Below are 17,441 nucleotides of genomic sequence, written 5' to 3'. Positions count from 1 at the left end.
ATAGACAGAACCAGTCACATCTGGCACCTGAGGATAGTCATCAGTTTTCCTCTTCTTATGAACAAATGCATTTTCATGAAGGGAAGAATTAGATGTGATAATTGTTTCATAGCTACAGATTTTATTATTTAGACTTAAATGGGTTTCCACTGGTTAAAATATGCAAATTACAATTCTGCTGATTTCTACTATTAAACCTGCATGAAAACTTCATTTATTCTATTAGAATTGTAGCTATAAAGAATACATAAATTGAATATAAAGCCATAAGGGAGATGGGACACTGATTTGGTCACTAGGAGTTATGGTTAATATTTTCAACGTTTCTTAGATACCAACATTTTTTCCCCACAGCCTTGGGGATCAGGACTCAGGCTCCCAGTCCCAGCATTCAAAGACAAATCTACTGTCATTTGGGTACAAAAGATAACCAATTTAATTCTGTAACTATATAAGGATAGAGCAAATATGGCAAAGAGAATGACATCTCTTATCTCTCCCCCAGTATAACACACAGAATGTTTCCCATCAAGAGACCAAGTGACTTAGAAAATGGAGTTTAACTTCTTTGTTGATGTTCCTGACAGTTGAAAGCATATTAAGTTCTCCCACCACTCAGTCTTATTAAATAGATTTTCCCAGGGGTCATGAATATTTGGAATGAGCCATAAAAAAACCCTTTAGTGACTGCTCTAGAGAAAACAGACGTAGAAAGAGGTAGGGCAAGAGAAATAGAGAAATATATACACATCTTTTACTACCGGCAGTGACCATCAAGCATTCATTAGGATTTTGCTCGCCTGCCACCATCTGTACAAGTCCCAAAGCTTTGGATGGATAGTGATTTACGTGAACAAAGTGCAAAGCAATATATAACCATTAAGCACTGCAAAGAACAGGATGAGAAGGAAAAATAAGACTGTATTTTTACATATGCACAATTTGTGAAGTTTAGAAATTGATGACTTCAAGTCTCTTGCAGTTGAATAGAGAGCATTCCAGGTGGATGGAGAAACAAAAGAGAGGGAAAACGCACTCCTGTCTGAGTTTGAAAATGCAAACTTCAGCAATCATTTATGAGCAACACATTGGAACAGGACAACTATGGGCTCACTTTCAACACTTTGTCTACTACTTAAAACTGTGCAAATTTATTTTTATTGCCAAAAATGTATTTACAATCTACAGCTGGAATCCTCACATAAGCTTAGGAGGTTAAGCACCCAATTAATAATTCACTTCAATGGGAACTTGATGCCTAATGCATCTACGTTCTTTGAAGTTCCAGTTAAAACCCAAAATTCTTACAAAATGAGGAGCAGCAACATGTTCTGGCACACTGTGTATGATACAAGCACAGACAATGCAAGGAATAGAGATGAAGGGGGTGGGAAAGAAGCTGGCAGAGTGGGACTTAAACTGATAAAGATTTATGCATTTCTGATTTTGTACACCATTTCAATCAGCTGAACTTCTAAAATTGAAGAAAGTTCAACAGAAGCACGAGCACGGAAAGGACGCTGGATATTCATAAAGGAAACGGGACCTTGTCTTCAATCTTTTTTACACTGGTAGAGGAGCAGGAGAACAGAATGGCAGGTAGAGCAGGAGCACGCGAGGGCTAGAAGTTGTCTGAGACCTTGGGTTTCTTAGCTAATACCAACTTTAAGGACTGGCTCTGGTGAAATCACCCACCCTGGTTCTGTTGCTTCTAGCCACAAATCTGCTTGAATTTGATCTTTATACAATAGGCCACATATAACGTCCCACAACTAGTCAGCAAAAATAAAGTCCCCCTCAAATGACCCATTCGACCTTTAACTCACAAAAGCAGTTGCTTCACTTTCGTTTTAAATGTATACACATCTACTTCTGCTCATCTTTAATGGCTTGCCCAAAGTCTTGAAAGAGAATTTCCCATAGGTCCACCTGATGCAGTTTGAGTTATAAAAATGTCCCTCCTACTTGACTTGCACCTCTAAAACTTGAAGGATGATTTTAGGGTCCCATTTAAAACAGTGCTTGAATGCTAATCATACATAGCATATGTAATAAAATGCACGTGTATAAAATTCTAGCTCTATAGGCAATATGGACAACATCCTTTTTGGCTCAATGATCATTTTGGCCCAAATTATCAATATGAACACACGGTCCATGTTTTCTATACTTCATTTTCTATATTTTCCTGTCAGAGAGCTTTCTTTGTAATATCTAAATATGCAAGTTTGTTTTTGAAACATAGCTACATTTGGTGAAATTCACAACAGTTCTACAAATGTAACATGAAATCTACATTAAGCCCACCAGGACTTCTGACCACTGTTTCTCTAGTGACTCTAATTCACAAGAATTGCAGTAGGATACAAAAGCAAAACAACAGACATGCTAAATATCTTGTGTCTGAGATGCCACCAAAAAGTCAGGGAGATGTACATGCCTGGTGCTGGAAAGGATCTATATCATGAGCTGTTTGGACCACTGGACTGGGAAACCAGCCTGGGAATACAACGAACCACGGCACAGATAACCACTAAAAAATTCAGCAGCATCAGCGGTTTTGAATTAGTCCTTGAATTAGGATAGATCACACCAGAGACATGTCATGTAGCAGGCATAAATTTCAGCCTACTTGTTTGGGTTAAGAATTGTCCTATCATTTGGGCAACCTGGGCATTAGGGCAAGGAGTCAGTACTTGAAAGGTGGATTGGGGAATCCACCAAACTGCCATGTATGAAGGGCTGAAGGAAGTACATGCCTTATGAGTAACTTGTTCTAATGACAATCTGAAAATCTCAGCCTACAAATTTTAAAGTTGCACATGAGAGTTATATTAAGATGAAATTCAGAAGAATAAAATCTTCAGAAAAATAAGAATAAAATCCATGAAGCAACAATTTTGGAATTCTCCATTTAAAAAACCAAGAACCCTTCCTCCCGCACAAGCAATGATGCCCTGCTCCCTAATACAAACAACTCTGAACTTACAAGTCATTAAACTTATCCAGTGATACATCTGGTGTGAACACATCCAATATTCCAATGACCTAAAAATAAGGGAGAGAAATGGATTAATACCGATTTAACACAAAAAATTCTGAACTGCATAATAAATGAAAAAATATAATAAAATACATTTCCATAGTGAGACATTAGCTATAGGCATAAAGATGGCAGAAAGAATACTGAAATTAGTCCCTGACAACACCACAATTTGTTATGTGTTAAATTTTATAACTCTGAGGGCTGTTTGACCCTGTGATAAAAAAATTTTAAAAATTCATTTACTTGAACAAAAAATTCAGAGGCTAAAAAATTTATGTAAGAGGAGAGGGTATCTTTCAGTTTGAACCACTGAAGTGGCAAAAATAAACCACACAAATTGGTTTATAACCTGAAGCAGTTATAAGTGCTATTCACCTAGCTGGGCCTGCTGCATGACAACGAAGAACACTCTAAACATCATCTGATTTCAGTAACAGGGTAATTTAGGTACATAGACTGCGATATCTAATTGGGAGTATGGAGAAGAAAGTAGGACTAAACTCTTTATAAAAAGAGTAAATTATCAAGAGCTTAATATGATTTACTGGCTTATACTTTAGGTTCTCGTTAAGAGTATTTTTGTTCAAACAAAAGCATTCTATCACTCAACAGAGAAATAACAATCTAGTAAAACAGATTCCCCACCACAGTTTTTCATATTAGTATGTTTTTCAGCAGAATATACCAACTGACTAGATGCATTATGGTAACTGCCAACGCTTCTCTCAACACCAGAAAATTAAATATACAGAAACTGATGCTCTAAAAGATGTAGCTGGAATTGCCTGAAGCCAGATCTCAGCTTGGGTGCTGCTTAATCCAGGCAGCACCTAAATAGCACAGGCTTTTCAAGTTGCTTCTTTTCTACTCCTACTACTAATTCATGACCACTTCTGCCTGCTCAGAGGAGGTCTCCAAAGCCCTGGACTGCTCATGGTGTTTCTCAGGTGCAGGTTGCCATGTCAACAGAGATGTGCAGGGGTTTGTGGGAAAGCAAGCTAAAAGATTAATAACATTTATAACCTTGTTCAGACCTATCTCCATGGCCATACAATTTAAGGACATCAGATTATATATAAAACTAAAACCGTATGAAATTAGAAAATGCAAGAAAGACACCAGTGGTAACAGCACATTATGTTGTCTGATGTTACCATCAAAGTACAAAAAGGACTGCAAAATCCACTTCGATAAAAGTCAAGATGGATTTTGGACATTACTACTATGGCTTAATTGCTCCACAAAACAGAGTTCAGTAAAACACAGTGCATTAAAATAACAAGAAGTGAGAGCAGAAATGCAGGAAAAAAATGCAAGAAAGGTGACTTCCTTTATTTAAAGCTTTAAATAAAAATCTCCAACTCTGATGACATCCTTACTCTGCGTATTTTCATCTTTTCCACATTCAGGGGGAAATACAGTTAGCCTGGATATTATCAAAATTTCATAATGATGAACAAGATAGCGTTTTGGTTTAAGCCCAGTCTGCGACCAAGCTCCACTCAGACGCTTGTTCACACCCCTTGCCCCAACCTGGTGGGATGGGGAAGAGAACTGGAAGGGCAAAAGTAAGAATCATAGAATCATTAAGGTTGGAAAAGACCTCTAAGATCATCAAGTCCAACCACCAGCCCAACACACCATGCCTCCTAAACCATGTCCTGAAGTGCCATGCCTACATGTTTTTTGAACACCTCCAGGGATGGTGACTCCACCACCTCTCTGGGCAGCCTGTTCCAATCCATGATAACCCTTTCAGTAAAGAAATCTTTCCTAATATCCAACCTAAACCTCCCCTGATGCAGCTTGAGGCCATTTCCTCTCATCCCATCACTAGTTACTTGGGAGAAGAGACCAACACCCACCTCACTACAACCTCCCTTCAGGTCGTTGTAGAGAGCAATAAGGTCTCCCCTCAGCGTCCTCTTCTCCAGACTAAACAACCCCAGTTCCTTTAGCCACTCCTCATCAGACCTGCTCTCCAGACCCTTCACCATCTTTGTTGCCCTTCCCTGGATGTGCTCCAGCAACTTGATATCCTTCTTGTAGTGAGGGGCCCAAAACTGAACACAATACTCGAGGTGTGGCCTCACCAGTGCCAAGTACAGGGGCACGATCACTGCCCTACTCCTGCTGGCCACACTATCCCTGATACACGCCACAATGCTGTTGGTCTTCTTGGCCACCTGGGCACACTGCTGGCTCATGTTCAGCCAGCTGTCAACCAACACCCCCAGGTCCTTCTCCACCAGGCAGTTTTCCAGCCACTCTTCCACAGGCCTGTAGTGTTGCATGGGGTTGTAGTGACCCAAGTGCAGGACCAGGCACTTGGCCTTGTTAAATGTCATACAAATGAGTTTGGCCCATCGATCCAGCCTGTCCAGGTCCCTCTGCAGAGCCTTCCTAGCCTTAAGCAGATCAACACTCCCACCCAACTTGATGTCAGCTGCAAACTTACTGAGGGTGCACTCAATCTCATCATCCAGATCACTGATAGATATTAAACAAGACTGGCCCCAACACTGAGCCCTGGGGAACAATGCTCGTGACTGGCTGCCAACTGGATTTAGCTCTGTTCACAACTTTCTGGGCTCGGCCATCCAGCTGTTTTTCTACCCAGCGAAGAGTACACCTGTCTAAGCCATGAGCCGCCAGCTTCTCTTGGAGGATGTTGTGGGAGAGAGCATCAAAGGCATTGCTAAAGTCCAGGTAGACAACATCCACAGCCTTTCTCTCATCCACTAGGTGGGTCACCTGGTCATAGAAGGAGACCAGGTTGGTCAGGCAGGACCTGCCTTTCTTATACCCATGCTGGCTGGGCCTGATCCCCTGGTTATCCTGCACATGCCTGGTGAGCTCACTCGAGATGAACCGCTCCATAACCTTCCCCAGTACCGAGGTCAGGGTGATGGGCCTGTAGTTCCCTGGATCCTCCTTCTGGCCCTTCATGTAGATGGGCATCACATTGCCAAGTCACTCCATCATTTATCAGCAGTCCTGGTTAACAGGGGAGGTCCCAGACAACTGGAGGCTTGCCAATGTCCTCTGCCAGCTCCCTCAGGACTCTTGGGTGGATCCCACCTGGCCCCATAGACTTGTGAGTGTCCAGGTGGCGCAGCAGGTCGTGAACTGCTTCCTCCTGGATTATGGGGGGGTTTATCCTGCTCCTTGTCCCTTCCTCCCAGCTCAGGGGGCTGAATACCATAGGGATAACTGGTCTGAACATTAAAGACTGAGGCAAAGAAGGCATTTAGTACCTCAGCCTTTGCCTCATCCTCGGTGGTAACATACCCTTCCGCATCCAACAGAGGATGGAGATTCTCCTTGGCTCTCTTTTTGTTGTTAATGTATTTGTAAAAGCACTTCTTGTTATATTTTGCAACAGTGGCCATATTGAGTTCTAGCTAGGCTTTTGTCTCTCTAATTTTCTCTCTGCATGACCTAACGAGATCCCTGTACTCTTCTTGAGTTGCCTGCCCCTTCTTCCAAAAGTCATAAACTCTCCTTTTTTTCCTGAGTGCCAGCAAAAGCTCCCTGTTCAGGCAGGCTGGTTGCCTTCCCCGCCAGTTCAGGGAAGCCTGCTCCTGCAACTTCAAGGCTTCCTTCCTGAAGAATGCTCAGCCTTCCTGGACTCCTTTGCCCTTCGGGGCTGCCTCCCAAGGGACTCTCTCAACCAGTGAAAACTTGTGGGTTGAGATAAGAACAGTTTAATAGATAATAACAACAACTTGTAATGAAAAGGAAGACAACAAAAAAGAGAGAGAGGAACAAAACCCAGGAACAAGTGATGCGATGCAATCACTCGCCACTCAGTGACTGATGCCCAGCCAGCCCCCAGGCAGTGATTGCTGCCCCTGGTCAAGTCCCCCCCGTTTATATACTGGGCATTATGTCATATAGTATGGAATATCTCTTTGGTCAGTTGGGGTCAGCTGTCCTGGCTGTGCCCCCGCCCAGCTTCTTGTGCACCTGGCAGAGCATGGGGAGCTGAAAAGTCCTTCACTTAGTGTAAACACTGCTTATACTGTTTATACTAAAACATCAGTGTGTTATCAACATTATACTCATCCTAAATCCAAAACACAGCCCTATACCAGCTACTAGGAGGAGAATTAACTCTATCCCAGGTGAAACTAGGACAGACAGAAAAACTAGTAAAGATGAAGACAGAAAATTACAACTCTTTTTCTTTGTAGCCACATATAACTTTGAAAAAAAATCACTAATAAAATTTTCTTGAGAACTGTTACAGGAAACTAATTAAATAAGAATAATATAACTACCATAAAACAATAATTAAATCCACAGAGGATGTGGTTATTATTTTAAGTAATACCTTAAGTGCTAACATTACAGCAAGAGTATTATTTTCCTGCACAACAGTTTTACATAGGTTTTCCATTTCTATGTGGAGTCAGGGAGAGAAAGGGAGGAGAGAGGAATTAGGAAGATGTACATGACAACAATGGAGAATACTACAGCTCTATGGGCATTTCCTAAGGCATGCACTCACACAGAGTACACACAGCCAGACAAGTTGTGTGCTCTCTGAAAATTTCAGTATTAAAAAGAAGGAAGTTAATATTTATCAGTGATCTTATCCAATATGCACTTCTTCCCCTATTAAGCCCCACTTTTTCAAAAGTCCTGCTTGTTGTCCTCAAGTTGATACTTCCATGCCTTCATTTACCTAAGCAAGAAACGTAAGAAAATAAACCCCATCATGTCTGAATGCAACAGTGAATGACATTGGGACAGCACAATAAAAAGAAGGGACACAGCAGAGGATGAGAGGGCGTGGCTGCTGTACCACATCCATCTGTGCACCAAGGCATTATCAGGCGCCCACTGTGAAACACAGGAGCATGAAGAATGCATTTCCATAAAGAGCATACCATCCCCAGAACACACTTAATGGTGTTCACTAGTATTTTACTGCTTCCCCATTCAAGTAAACAGAGTTCCTGGTAGTTACTTAATACTGCCTGACATAAAATATACATTACTTCTGAGGAAATGTTGCAAACTCGTGGAGACAAGCTTATCATTCTGCAAATCCTCTGAAGGATACCACTGAGACCAACATTCAGCTCCTGCTGAAGGCAACTGTAAATAATAAAGAAGAGAACTCTCTTTACACGCCACTGACTTCACAATACTTCCTTTCCTTGCTTAACAGAGCAAGCTTTCTAAAAATCCTGAAATCCATGTCAGTGTCCAAAGTGGTAAGACATGCTAATAGTTAATAAATTTAAAAGTAAAAGTGAGGGACCATTTCCTCTTCTCAGTGATCTTTATTTAATAGCTGCACTTTGGGATGATTTTCCTGTACTGGAACAGTCATTAGTATTTCCATTTAGGTCACAGCTTTCTGCAGATATGTTAAGCACAAGGAGGTACAGGATAAAATAAATCCTCCAAGGAAGATACAACTCCAGCTACTTCTTCAGGAAAAGAACTGGATAAAGTGTAGGAAACTCCCTCCTCTATAATATAATAAAAACTCCTGTGTCTGTCTAAAATGCTTTGAATGAAATACAATATTTGTAAAAAAGACCTTTATGATACTTAAAGAATGTCCTAGCACAAAAGTAAGCCACTGTAAAACAACTACAAGAGTAATTTATTTTTCATAGTGTAGCCTATATGAAGTGTAACAGAGGTATCTGTGAAACTTTGTGTAGATCTATTTTTGGTGTTAATTCAGCACAACTACTGATACTATCAGAGATGGAAGCACAGCCAAGGAACGAACCCAGTACACTCTGCGATGGCAGCGAAAAGCATCTGTGGAAATGGGCTGCAGCACTGCTCTTTCAGGGTCTCCTTTTTTCGCCCCATCAACTCTGCTAAAAGGCAATTTCTCAAATCAATTAGCCCACAAGGATGCACCTTGTTTCCTACCACCCATCTGACTGAAAAACAACCTGGATTTCTGCAGCCTCCACTGAAGTACCTTCCTTCCTTGTATCTCAAGGAGAGAGTGTAATACTGTGTCTCTCCCATCTTCCTGCAAAGCAAAACCACTGTCAGAGCAAAACTACCCTTCCACACATGTGCATTTACTCAATATATTTTCTTTGTTGATTGCTTCTTTTCCCTATGAAGCCAGTGGGTGGGGGGACGGGACACACCACCGTCTCCAGCCCTCCTTATGCCTACGGTCTGCCCCACCTTCCCCAGACATTTACACTAACCACCCTGACCAGCTTTAACTACTGTCAACAAATAAATAACAGCTTTGCGTTGGTAAGGTGGTTTCTGCCCTTCCCTTCTCAGCTGCCTCTTTTTCCAAATGTTATTCCAGCAGTGGAGCACAACAGCGAAGAGCTCCCCACCTCTGTCCTCCCCTGCACTTTCATGTATTGGATTACTTTTATTCAAGGTCTGTTCCACTGCATTTCTGGGAAGGAAAGTTTCTGATGTAAGCAGCAGCACATCAATGAAAAACTTGGATCTTGTATAAGTTAATAAGTAATGTAGGTTATATGTCATGCATTAAGTGCTGCTTTCTCTTGTGGATATTACGCATGAAAACACAGTAAAGATGAGTGGCTTTGGCACTCAGGCTACAAACTCAAGTATGTTTTTGAGAGAAATCCCTGCTGGGGTGCACTGAACTACATATTATGCTGCATTAAATTTTCTGCAGGGTTAGCTTCAACTTCATGTTCCTGCGCTGTTCCACGTCACAGGGCAACTGCATCCTTTTACTAGACTAAGAATTCCCAATATTTTAAAAATTTTAACTATCCATGCACAAGGCTTGCACCACAGTCACCTTTCTTCCTCACCGATTACTCCACATGACACTAGGGATGCCTACTGAAGGACAGAGAGCTCCTTTCCTTTCCTCCTGCCAGTCTGCACACCAGCAGACACAAGCTGAGCCCATAAGCATCACCACACTCTTCTTTCAATGGACCCATATGTAACACTGGACACATCCAAATCCTGTGGATAGACACATTGTCATCTCTGGATTAGATGGCAATCCAAAGAGAAGGCTTGGGTTTCAGTGCTGTCTTCCCTCTTCTCATTTACTAGACTAAGCTAATCAGTCTGCTTTATTAGTACACAAGGCTCAGGTGTGAAAAATGGCTATCAGCTGAAGTCCAGCCTAGGTAAAACAAAGAATCACGGAATGGTAGGGGTTGGAAGGGACCTCTGGAGATCATCTCATCCAACCCCGCTGCTTCAGCAGGCACACCCAGAGCACGGGGCACAGGAACGCATTCAGGCGTGGTTTGAATGTCTCCGGGGAAGGAGACTCCACAGCCTCCCTGGGCAGCCTCTTCCACTGCTCTGGCACCCTCACAGGAAAGAAGTTTTTCCTCATGTTTAGCTGGAACTTCCTATGTTCCAACTTGTGCCCATTGCCCCTTGCACTGTTGTTGGCCAACACTGAAAAGAGCCCGGCCCCATCATCCTGACATCCACCCTTCAGACATTTATAAGGATTGATGTGATCCCCCCTCAGTCTTCTCTTCTCCAAGCTGAACAAACCCAGGTGTGTCTCAGCCTTTCCTCATAAGGGAGATGCTCCAGCCCCCTGATCATCTTGGTAGCTCTCCACTGGACTTGCTCAAGCAGTTCCCTGTCCTTCTTAAACTGGGGGGCCCAAAACTGGACACAGTACTCCAAATGTGGTCTCACCAGGGCAGAGTAGAGGGGGAGGATAACCTCTCTCAATCTGCTGGCCACACTCCTTTTAATGCAGCCCAGAATATTGTTGGCCTTCTTGGCCACAAGGGCACGTTGCTGGCTCATGGTCAACCTGTTGCCCACCAGCACTCCCAGGTCCTTCTCAACAGAGCTGCTTGCCAGCAGTTCAGCCCCCAGCCTGTACTGGTGCATGGGGTTGCTCCTCCCCAGGTGCAGGACCCTGCACTTGCTGTTGTTGAATTTCATCAGGTCCCCCTTGGCTCAGCTCTCCAGCCTTCCCAGGAGAGGCAGGTTTGTGAAAATAAGCAGAAGTGACAACCGACACCACTATTTTGATTTATTGGCTTTTGAGTACCAAAATAAGTGACTCTGGTGTCCTCTTAGCTCCCTAGCTGTGGGAAGCTTTCAGTCCACAGAAAAGCAGCCAGGCATTTTTCTCCCCTACAATCTTCTGACAGCAATAAACTATCCAGTTATAACCATATTTTTGCTTTCGTAAGGGTCCATGAGGAGATGCGCCATCACCAGCCGGGAATCCTGAATTGCACTTTACAGGCACTTGTATACCCAAAGGATGTGAATTTTGAGCTGGTGCAGCCCTGCAGGGCTTGCTGTGGGAAACCTAACACAGTGAGCATGCTTTCATCTAATAAGCCATCCCTCATCTACAACTCCCTTCTTCATCTGATTTTGCACACTGTAGAGGCTGTTGCTCTTCCAGTGCTCGTGTCCTGCTAGATGAACTGCAAAAGGTGTCAGTTTCAAGATTTTCTCAGGCAGGAACATAGAGTACCCCACTATTTTCTCCAGAACAAACTACTTCCTTGGTTGATACTGTGTATTTGTAAATAAAAAGCCCAACCTTTTTTACAAAATGAAGAAGTCAACAGAAATAAATACTAGCCAACATAAAAGCGAAGGCCTGCATCATCCTCAGAAATGTAGCTGTAGAGAGACAGACAATCTGGTGTCTGTTGGATACCCAAGTTCCTTCCAAAAGGGGAAAAAAAGAGCTACATGGTTCTCATAATGCAAAACACACACTGGTCTTCAGATGTGGGAATACACCAGAGAATAATTTCCACTCAGAGCAATGAATGAGAGCATAATATAGGGTACCTTTAAACTAATACTGCAGTTGCCTCTTACATACAGGGTTTCCAGGAAGAGAAACATCTGTAGAATATTAACTGACCTAAGAAATGTTTAACAGGCATTTGTCAAAAATTTTATGCCAGAAAAACATTCAGAATTTAAGTTGGTAGAATTGGGTCAGAATGACTATATGTACTTATATGTACACATAGGCATGTCCATACACAAACACACACGTGTATACTACGTTTCCATAAAATCCACACTCTGTTCTGACACAAGACATCATCAGCACAAGCCGCTGCTTTTCTCTCCCTCTGTCCCGTGGCATGTCCCCTCTCCAGCTATTTTGCTGGCAACTTCAAAACCTCTGTTGGCAAACTGGGAGGTGAGAAGGGCACCAGGACTGGACCGGTACAAATCACTATGCAGTTGTTTCAGCAGAAGTGGGTATCATGGCATTACTTCCAGTCGAAACGCGTAATAAAATTCAAGTTATTTGCCAAATGAAACTAATGGTTCCGCACCTCCACTTACTTGTCTGTGTTTAGCTTTGCATACACAGACATCTCCATTAACTGCAGAAGAATACACGAATGAAGAGCTATGGAAATGCTTGAGAGCCAAAGCCAGGGCCAAAGTTATCATGCGAGGCATATTTTAACTGTTTTTGGTTTTAAGTCAGAGCCATAGTAGATAGTTTTAAGGGTCCTCAGTTTAACTGAACTGAAAATGGAAAGAAGCAGGGAACAAAAGCAGCACTACTGAAAAAAAGTTCCTAAAGGTAAACAGTCTGTTCTTCTCTACAAGATGCAGCAGATGCCAAATAATCAAGAGCTGCTAAGTCTGTAGTGGGATGAAGCTAGCATGAATAAACGAAGAAAAAAAACCCAAAAACCCAAACCAGTGTTTCTTCATTCTGCCTGAGCTGTTTTTATTTCTCATTTTCACACCATTCCCTCTCTTGTGCCAGAATATGTTTATGCAGCTACACAGCGATCCGGCAGCTTATCCTGATGGAAACTAACTTTTCTTTTTGGCAATGCCTGAGGAATTGATCTGGGTTAGACTGCTTCTTAGCTTATGATGCTTGTGAAACATCCCAGATTGTCTCAAATTAAAAGGCCTACCAAAAATAAAAAAGGTTCCAGTGCTATTAATGACAGTGATTTATCTCCTAACAGCCAGGGCTTGCCCTCTTCACACACAGCCTCTGCCCCATGGTCCTCAACACCCTTTCTCCTCTGGATTTGTTTACAAAAGGTTGTTGACAAGTCCCACACTACCAAGTTTGCACGATTTATATAGAAATATTCCTCACTACATTTAAGTAATGTCCCACTTCAGAGCCATTAGGCAGAACAAAGGTCTAGCATATATAATGAAAGATGGTCATGCCAGCAGCCAGAGTTGCCTCCTCCTGAAAACACCTAAACAGACAAGCAAACTGACCCGTAGGTTAACTTCTTTACAAGGTAAAACGCAGTTCCAGTAAAATTCAGTAGGATGACTCTGATATTTGTTTTTACAGGACTCCTGGTCATCCTACAGACCTTCCACATTAAGGGGATGAGCATATTCCTCAAAGGGTCTATAATGGAGGTCAGCCAGGGTATTAAGCAGAAGTTTTCCTCCATTTTCTTCACTCGAAGCATGACATGCTGATGAATTATATCACTGTGGCATGTGCTTCTGTTACCTTAATGGAGGACCAGAGATGCTATTTTTAACACAATGTGTCAGACCATTACAATTTCTTCCATCATTCCGAATACAGCATAAGGTTAAATAAACTACAATAATGCGTTGCTACATGCTTAACACAATACTTCCCCGAAAGCTATGAAGGGCAGAGACGGTCCATCGAGAGGCAATCACGGTGAAACAAACAAAACATCACACTTTTCATGTAATCCAACATCAAACGTATCATGATTACAGAAGTCGTTTTAAAAGAAAAACAGATCACAAAAGCAAATTGCATGTAATTTCAACTATCAAATAAACAGAACCTTGAAACAGTTTATATCCTGAAGCAAGACAAAAGCAAGATGAAGATCTTTACTAGCAGATGACTGCAACACTGCAACCCAAGTCTAATCCATAGTGGCAGTACTGTGAGACCAGCTATCACATACCACCTCCTATACTTAGATTACCAACACCAAAGACAGAGATAACAGTGGCATCGCTATTTTGTTGTTGCCTTTGATAGAATTACTCCAGTTTTACTAATTTTTAATAGCAGTTGTATTTATAGTACAGCCAGAAAGATAGATAACTGGTTATTTTATAGAAGTATACTATAATGTATTAGTTAACAGAAAAATTAGGAAAAATCCTTCAATCACAGTTCTATTCCACTAATTCCTGTTATGAGGAGACATTCACCCATGTGAGCACGGCCTGTTCAAAACTCCATAGCCAGACCCACGAAAGCCACAACGGTAACAACAGAGAACAGGCAGCTCTCCTGCCACCACACAGCACACTGGGGACTGCTGATGTGAACGGGAAAGGACCTTACTCTCTGCCCAAAAAACCATCCTTTGGTAGAAATATGCAAAAAAAGAGGCTCTCTGAGATCAGCACAGGGACTAGAAACCCTAAAAGGTGTTGTTGCTATTCCTAATTCACCAGGGGTGAAACAGCTGGCAGAAGGGTGTGAGGCTGGGATGGTGGATGGAAATTCTCTTGATGGGCTGTACTGTCATCTCAGCCTCATCGCGGACGGGTGGAGTAGTCAGTTTCTGCCTCCATGGCGCTGGCGAATCCCTGCAGGATCATTTATTCAGTCTTTGTTCTCTAATGAGTAGATGCCATAATTCATGGTAAAACCTTTCCTTAGTATATAGACAGATTCTTCTTTCTGTGACTGAAACTGTTTCCTGAGACTGTGAATTATACCCTTCTTTCAAATATATTGATTTCTAACTTTTACATATTGTGCTTACATTCCCCAGTGAGCATTTTCTTGTAGACTCTAATTATCAAACAAGTCCATGGAGGGGTTCCAGAGTATTATCCTGAAGGGCATACACTGCATAAAAACCACCAGGAGTGGAAAATGCTACCCAACAGATTATTCTGGGAAATGGAAGAAAAATAATCTCAAAATTCTGGACACAGTTAGGAGCTTGGCAACTGCACGAGCTGCTCTGCTCCCAAATGTTCAGAAAAGAAAATGTTGCGTGTATGAAAGCCCATGCATGACACAGAAGTTTCCTGCAAACATTAACTCTTTAACATACACAGCAGTGGTTATGAAGCAGTTACTTCAAAGGAATCAAGTAAAGTGATCAAATGTATTAGAAGATTCAGACTAAACTGTTAACAGGCACACAGGTTCTTAAGCCTCCAAAAAGGTCCCATTTTTCTGGACAGGCAGGACATCCCACAGATTATTCTTCAAAATGAACCTGGATATTGTTGGTATTCACAATGTTAATGGCATAACGTTAAATGGCCATGACTGGTTATTGTTATGACGAGTTTCTCTTATCCTCGCTTTCGATCTCTTAGCTTTCCTTGAAGACCATCTGAATGGCCTAGTCTCTGTGCTCTAGGGCAAGCATATGCTTTAATCTCCCACCTTATTAACATTTTAAAAACAGATTCTTATATATCATTTTAACAATTCCCTCCAAACTCTTTTTTTATTTCCCACGTGCATTCACGACAAACAGCTTTTAAAGCCACTATGATCCTCCAAGCCCATCCTGGGACTCTTCTCACCCGGGGTTTGTGCTTTGATTCCACAATAACTGTTTTCACACTAATCTCTCCTCCTTTATTTTTTTTCTTAAATCACTAACCACCTTGGGACTAAGTATCTTTATCTCAATGGCACTTTCAATGCTTCTTTGTCCAGCTGTTCCTCTTTCACATTACGTAGGAGTCTATGCAGAGCTCTGTTTCCTATTCTCTTCTTCCCAGGAAAGCAATTTAGTCATTCATTAACTTTTCCTGTTTCATATTAGTACAAACTCAAAACTTTCAAATGCTTCATGAACGATAAAAAAAGAGAAACCTCTCTCCAGAGATCTGCATGTGTACCATAGCCATCTTCATGCAAGTTCAGGAAAAAAAAAAAACAAAACAAAACAAAAAAAAGAGAGATGCTGGTGCCCAAGACCCAGAGGGACTGACCCATGCTCTGCCTTCTCCTGCACCTCACGGAACGTAGTGACGGAGACAGTAATTTCTGGTCCTTAATCTCTCTCACTAGCTCTGAGCACAAATTCCACCGTGGTCCTAACCTTCCCTACCCAACCTTTCCTACATGGAAGTGAAGTGGTGTTTACCACAGGACATTCTAGCTTGTGCGAACTGATGTTCGCAGATAAAGGCAAAAGACAGACACGCAGGTCTTGCAGAAAGACTCCTGAATTCCATGCAGCCACACATCCACCTTGTCCAACTCTAAACAACTTTGTTTTTAAGGTGTGTAAACTGCGACCCAACTCACGTTTTCGTGCTTCATGTGTTTCAGGAGGCGCAGCTCTCGGTACGCTCGCTTGGCAAAGAGTTCAGACTGAAATGGCCGGTACAATTTCTTAATGGCCACTTTGGTACCACTTCTTCCATCAACGGCTGAGCTTTAAGGGAGAAAGAAGAGTTTGGTGAGTGAGGACCAAAGCGAGACTGCAAACCTGGCTGGAGAGTGCCTGCGTCCCGCCCCGCGCTGCCCGGCCCTCGGCCTGCCAGGCGCCTGCCACCAACCTCCCCAAAACGCCTCCCCGGCAGCACCCGGCGTCTAATTTCATTCCTTTAAAACGCTGCCAAGCCCTGCGATGAAAAGCAACCAATTTTCAAAAGCTTTAAAGTGGAACATCTAGGGAAGAAGAAAAGAAGGCAGAAACAAACAAACAAACAAAAAGATCCCACAAAACGCCAAAAAACCCCACCACCGAGCCAAACCCGAACCAGTCGCCCCAGACCAAGGGCCACCACCCCGGGTTCTGGGGTCGCTGCCGCTCCGGGGGAGCCGCGGCCAGCGCTCCCGGGCCAGGGCAGGGCAGGGCAGGGCAGGGGAGGGGAGGGTAGGGCTAGGCTGGGTACGGCGGGGACCGCGCCCCGGGCGCCGCTTGCTCCGCGGACGAAAACACGCGTGGGACTGGCGGCGGTACTCCTGCCGGCTCCCCGCGAAGGGCCGGGCTCCCCGCGGCGGCGCAGCCCGCCTCGGCGGCGGCCAGGTGGGCAGCGGGGCCCGGCACAACAGCCGGAAAAAGTTCGCACGGAGCAAGGCGGGAGAGGAGCGGAGCGGGCCGGGCAGCGCCCCCCCCGGGCCGGGGCAGAGGCCGCCGCCGCCCCCCGCCGCCCCCTCCCGGGGCCGCCCCGCCCCGCCTCGCCCCGCTCACCAGACGGCTCCGTAGGCGCCGGACCCCACCGGCTGCAGGTCCCGGTAGCGGTCCCGCACTTCCCAGAGGGTCTTGGTGATCTCCTGCCGATAGAAGCCGTTCTTGGGGGAGGACATGGCGCTGCGGCCCCCCGCCGGCGCCCACCGACAAAGAGCCCGGGCCGGGGGGGGGGGAAGCGGGAGCGGCCGGCGCTGCCGAGCCGCGCTGCGGGGAGGGGCTGGGCTTGGGTGAGCGGCGCCTCCCGCCCCGCTCCCCCCGCACCCGGGGCCGCCCGC

At 43.9% G+C, this 17,441-nt stretch overlaps 1 protein-coding gene across 3 annotated transcripts in view; it reads right to left on the bottom strand.

Moving 5' to 3' along the window:
* MAPK12 (mitogen-activated protein kinase 12) overlaps positions 1-17,441 on the bottom strand; it is a 45,822-nt gene extending 28,381 nt beyond the window's left edge. The window contains exons 1-3 of one of the 3 annotated variants that reach the window (XM_075081238.1): positions 17,167-17,441; positions 16,275-16,404; positions 2,990-3,048 (exon numbers count right to left, since the gene is read on the bottom strand). In XM_075081238.1, coding sequence (XP_074937339.1) covers positions 2,990-3,048; positions 16,275-16,404; positions 17,167-17,282 — 305 coding nt within the window. In that variant the 5' untranslated portion in view covers positions 17,283-17,441. Of the gene's footprint in view, positions 1-2,989; positions 3,049-16,274; positions 16,405-16,528; positions 17,073-17,166 lie in introns of those variants that run through there. The other 2 variants (XM_075081237.1, XM_075081239.1) reach the window with 2 other exon arrangements.

Source organism: Phalacrocorax aristotelis, chromosome 1, assembly GCF_949628215.1.
Source record: "Phalacrocorax aristotelis chromosome 1, bGulAri2.1, whole genome shotgun sequence".
In the NCBI taxonomy this organism is placed as follows: Eukaryota; Metazoa; Chordata; class Aves; order Suliformes; family Phalacrocoracidae; genus Phalacrocorax; species Phalacrocorax aristotelis.
Note: the sequence above shows the minus strand (reverse complement) of the source record. Positions and strands in the feature narration are given on the sequence as shown.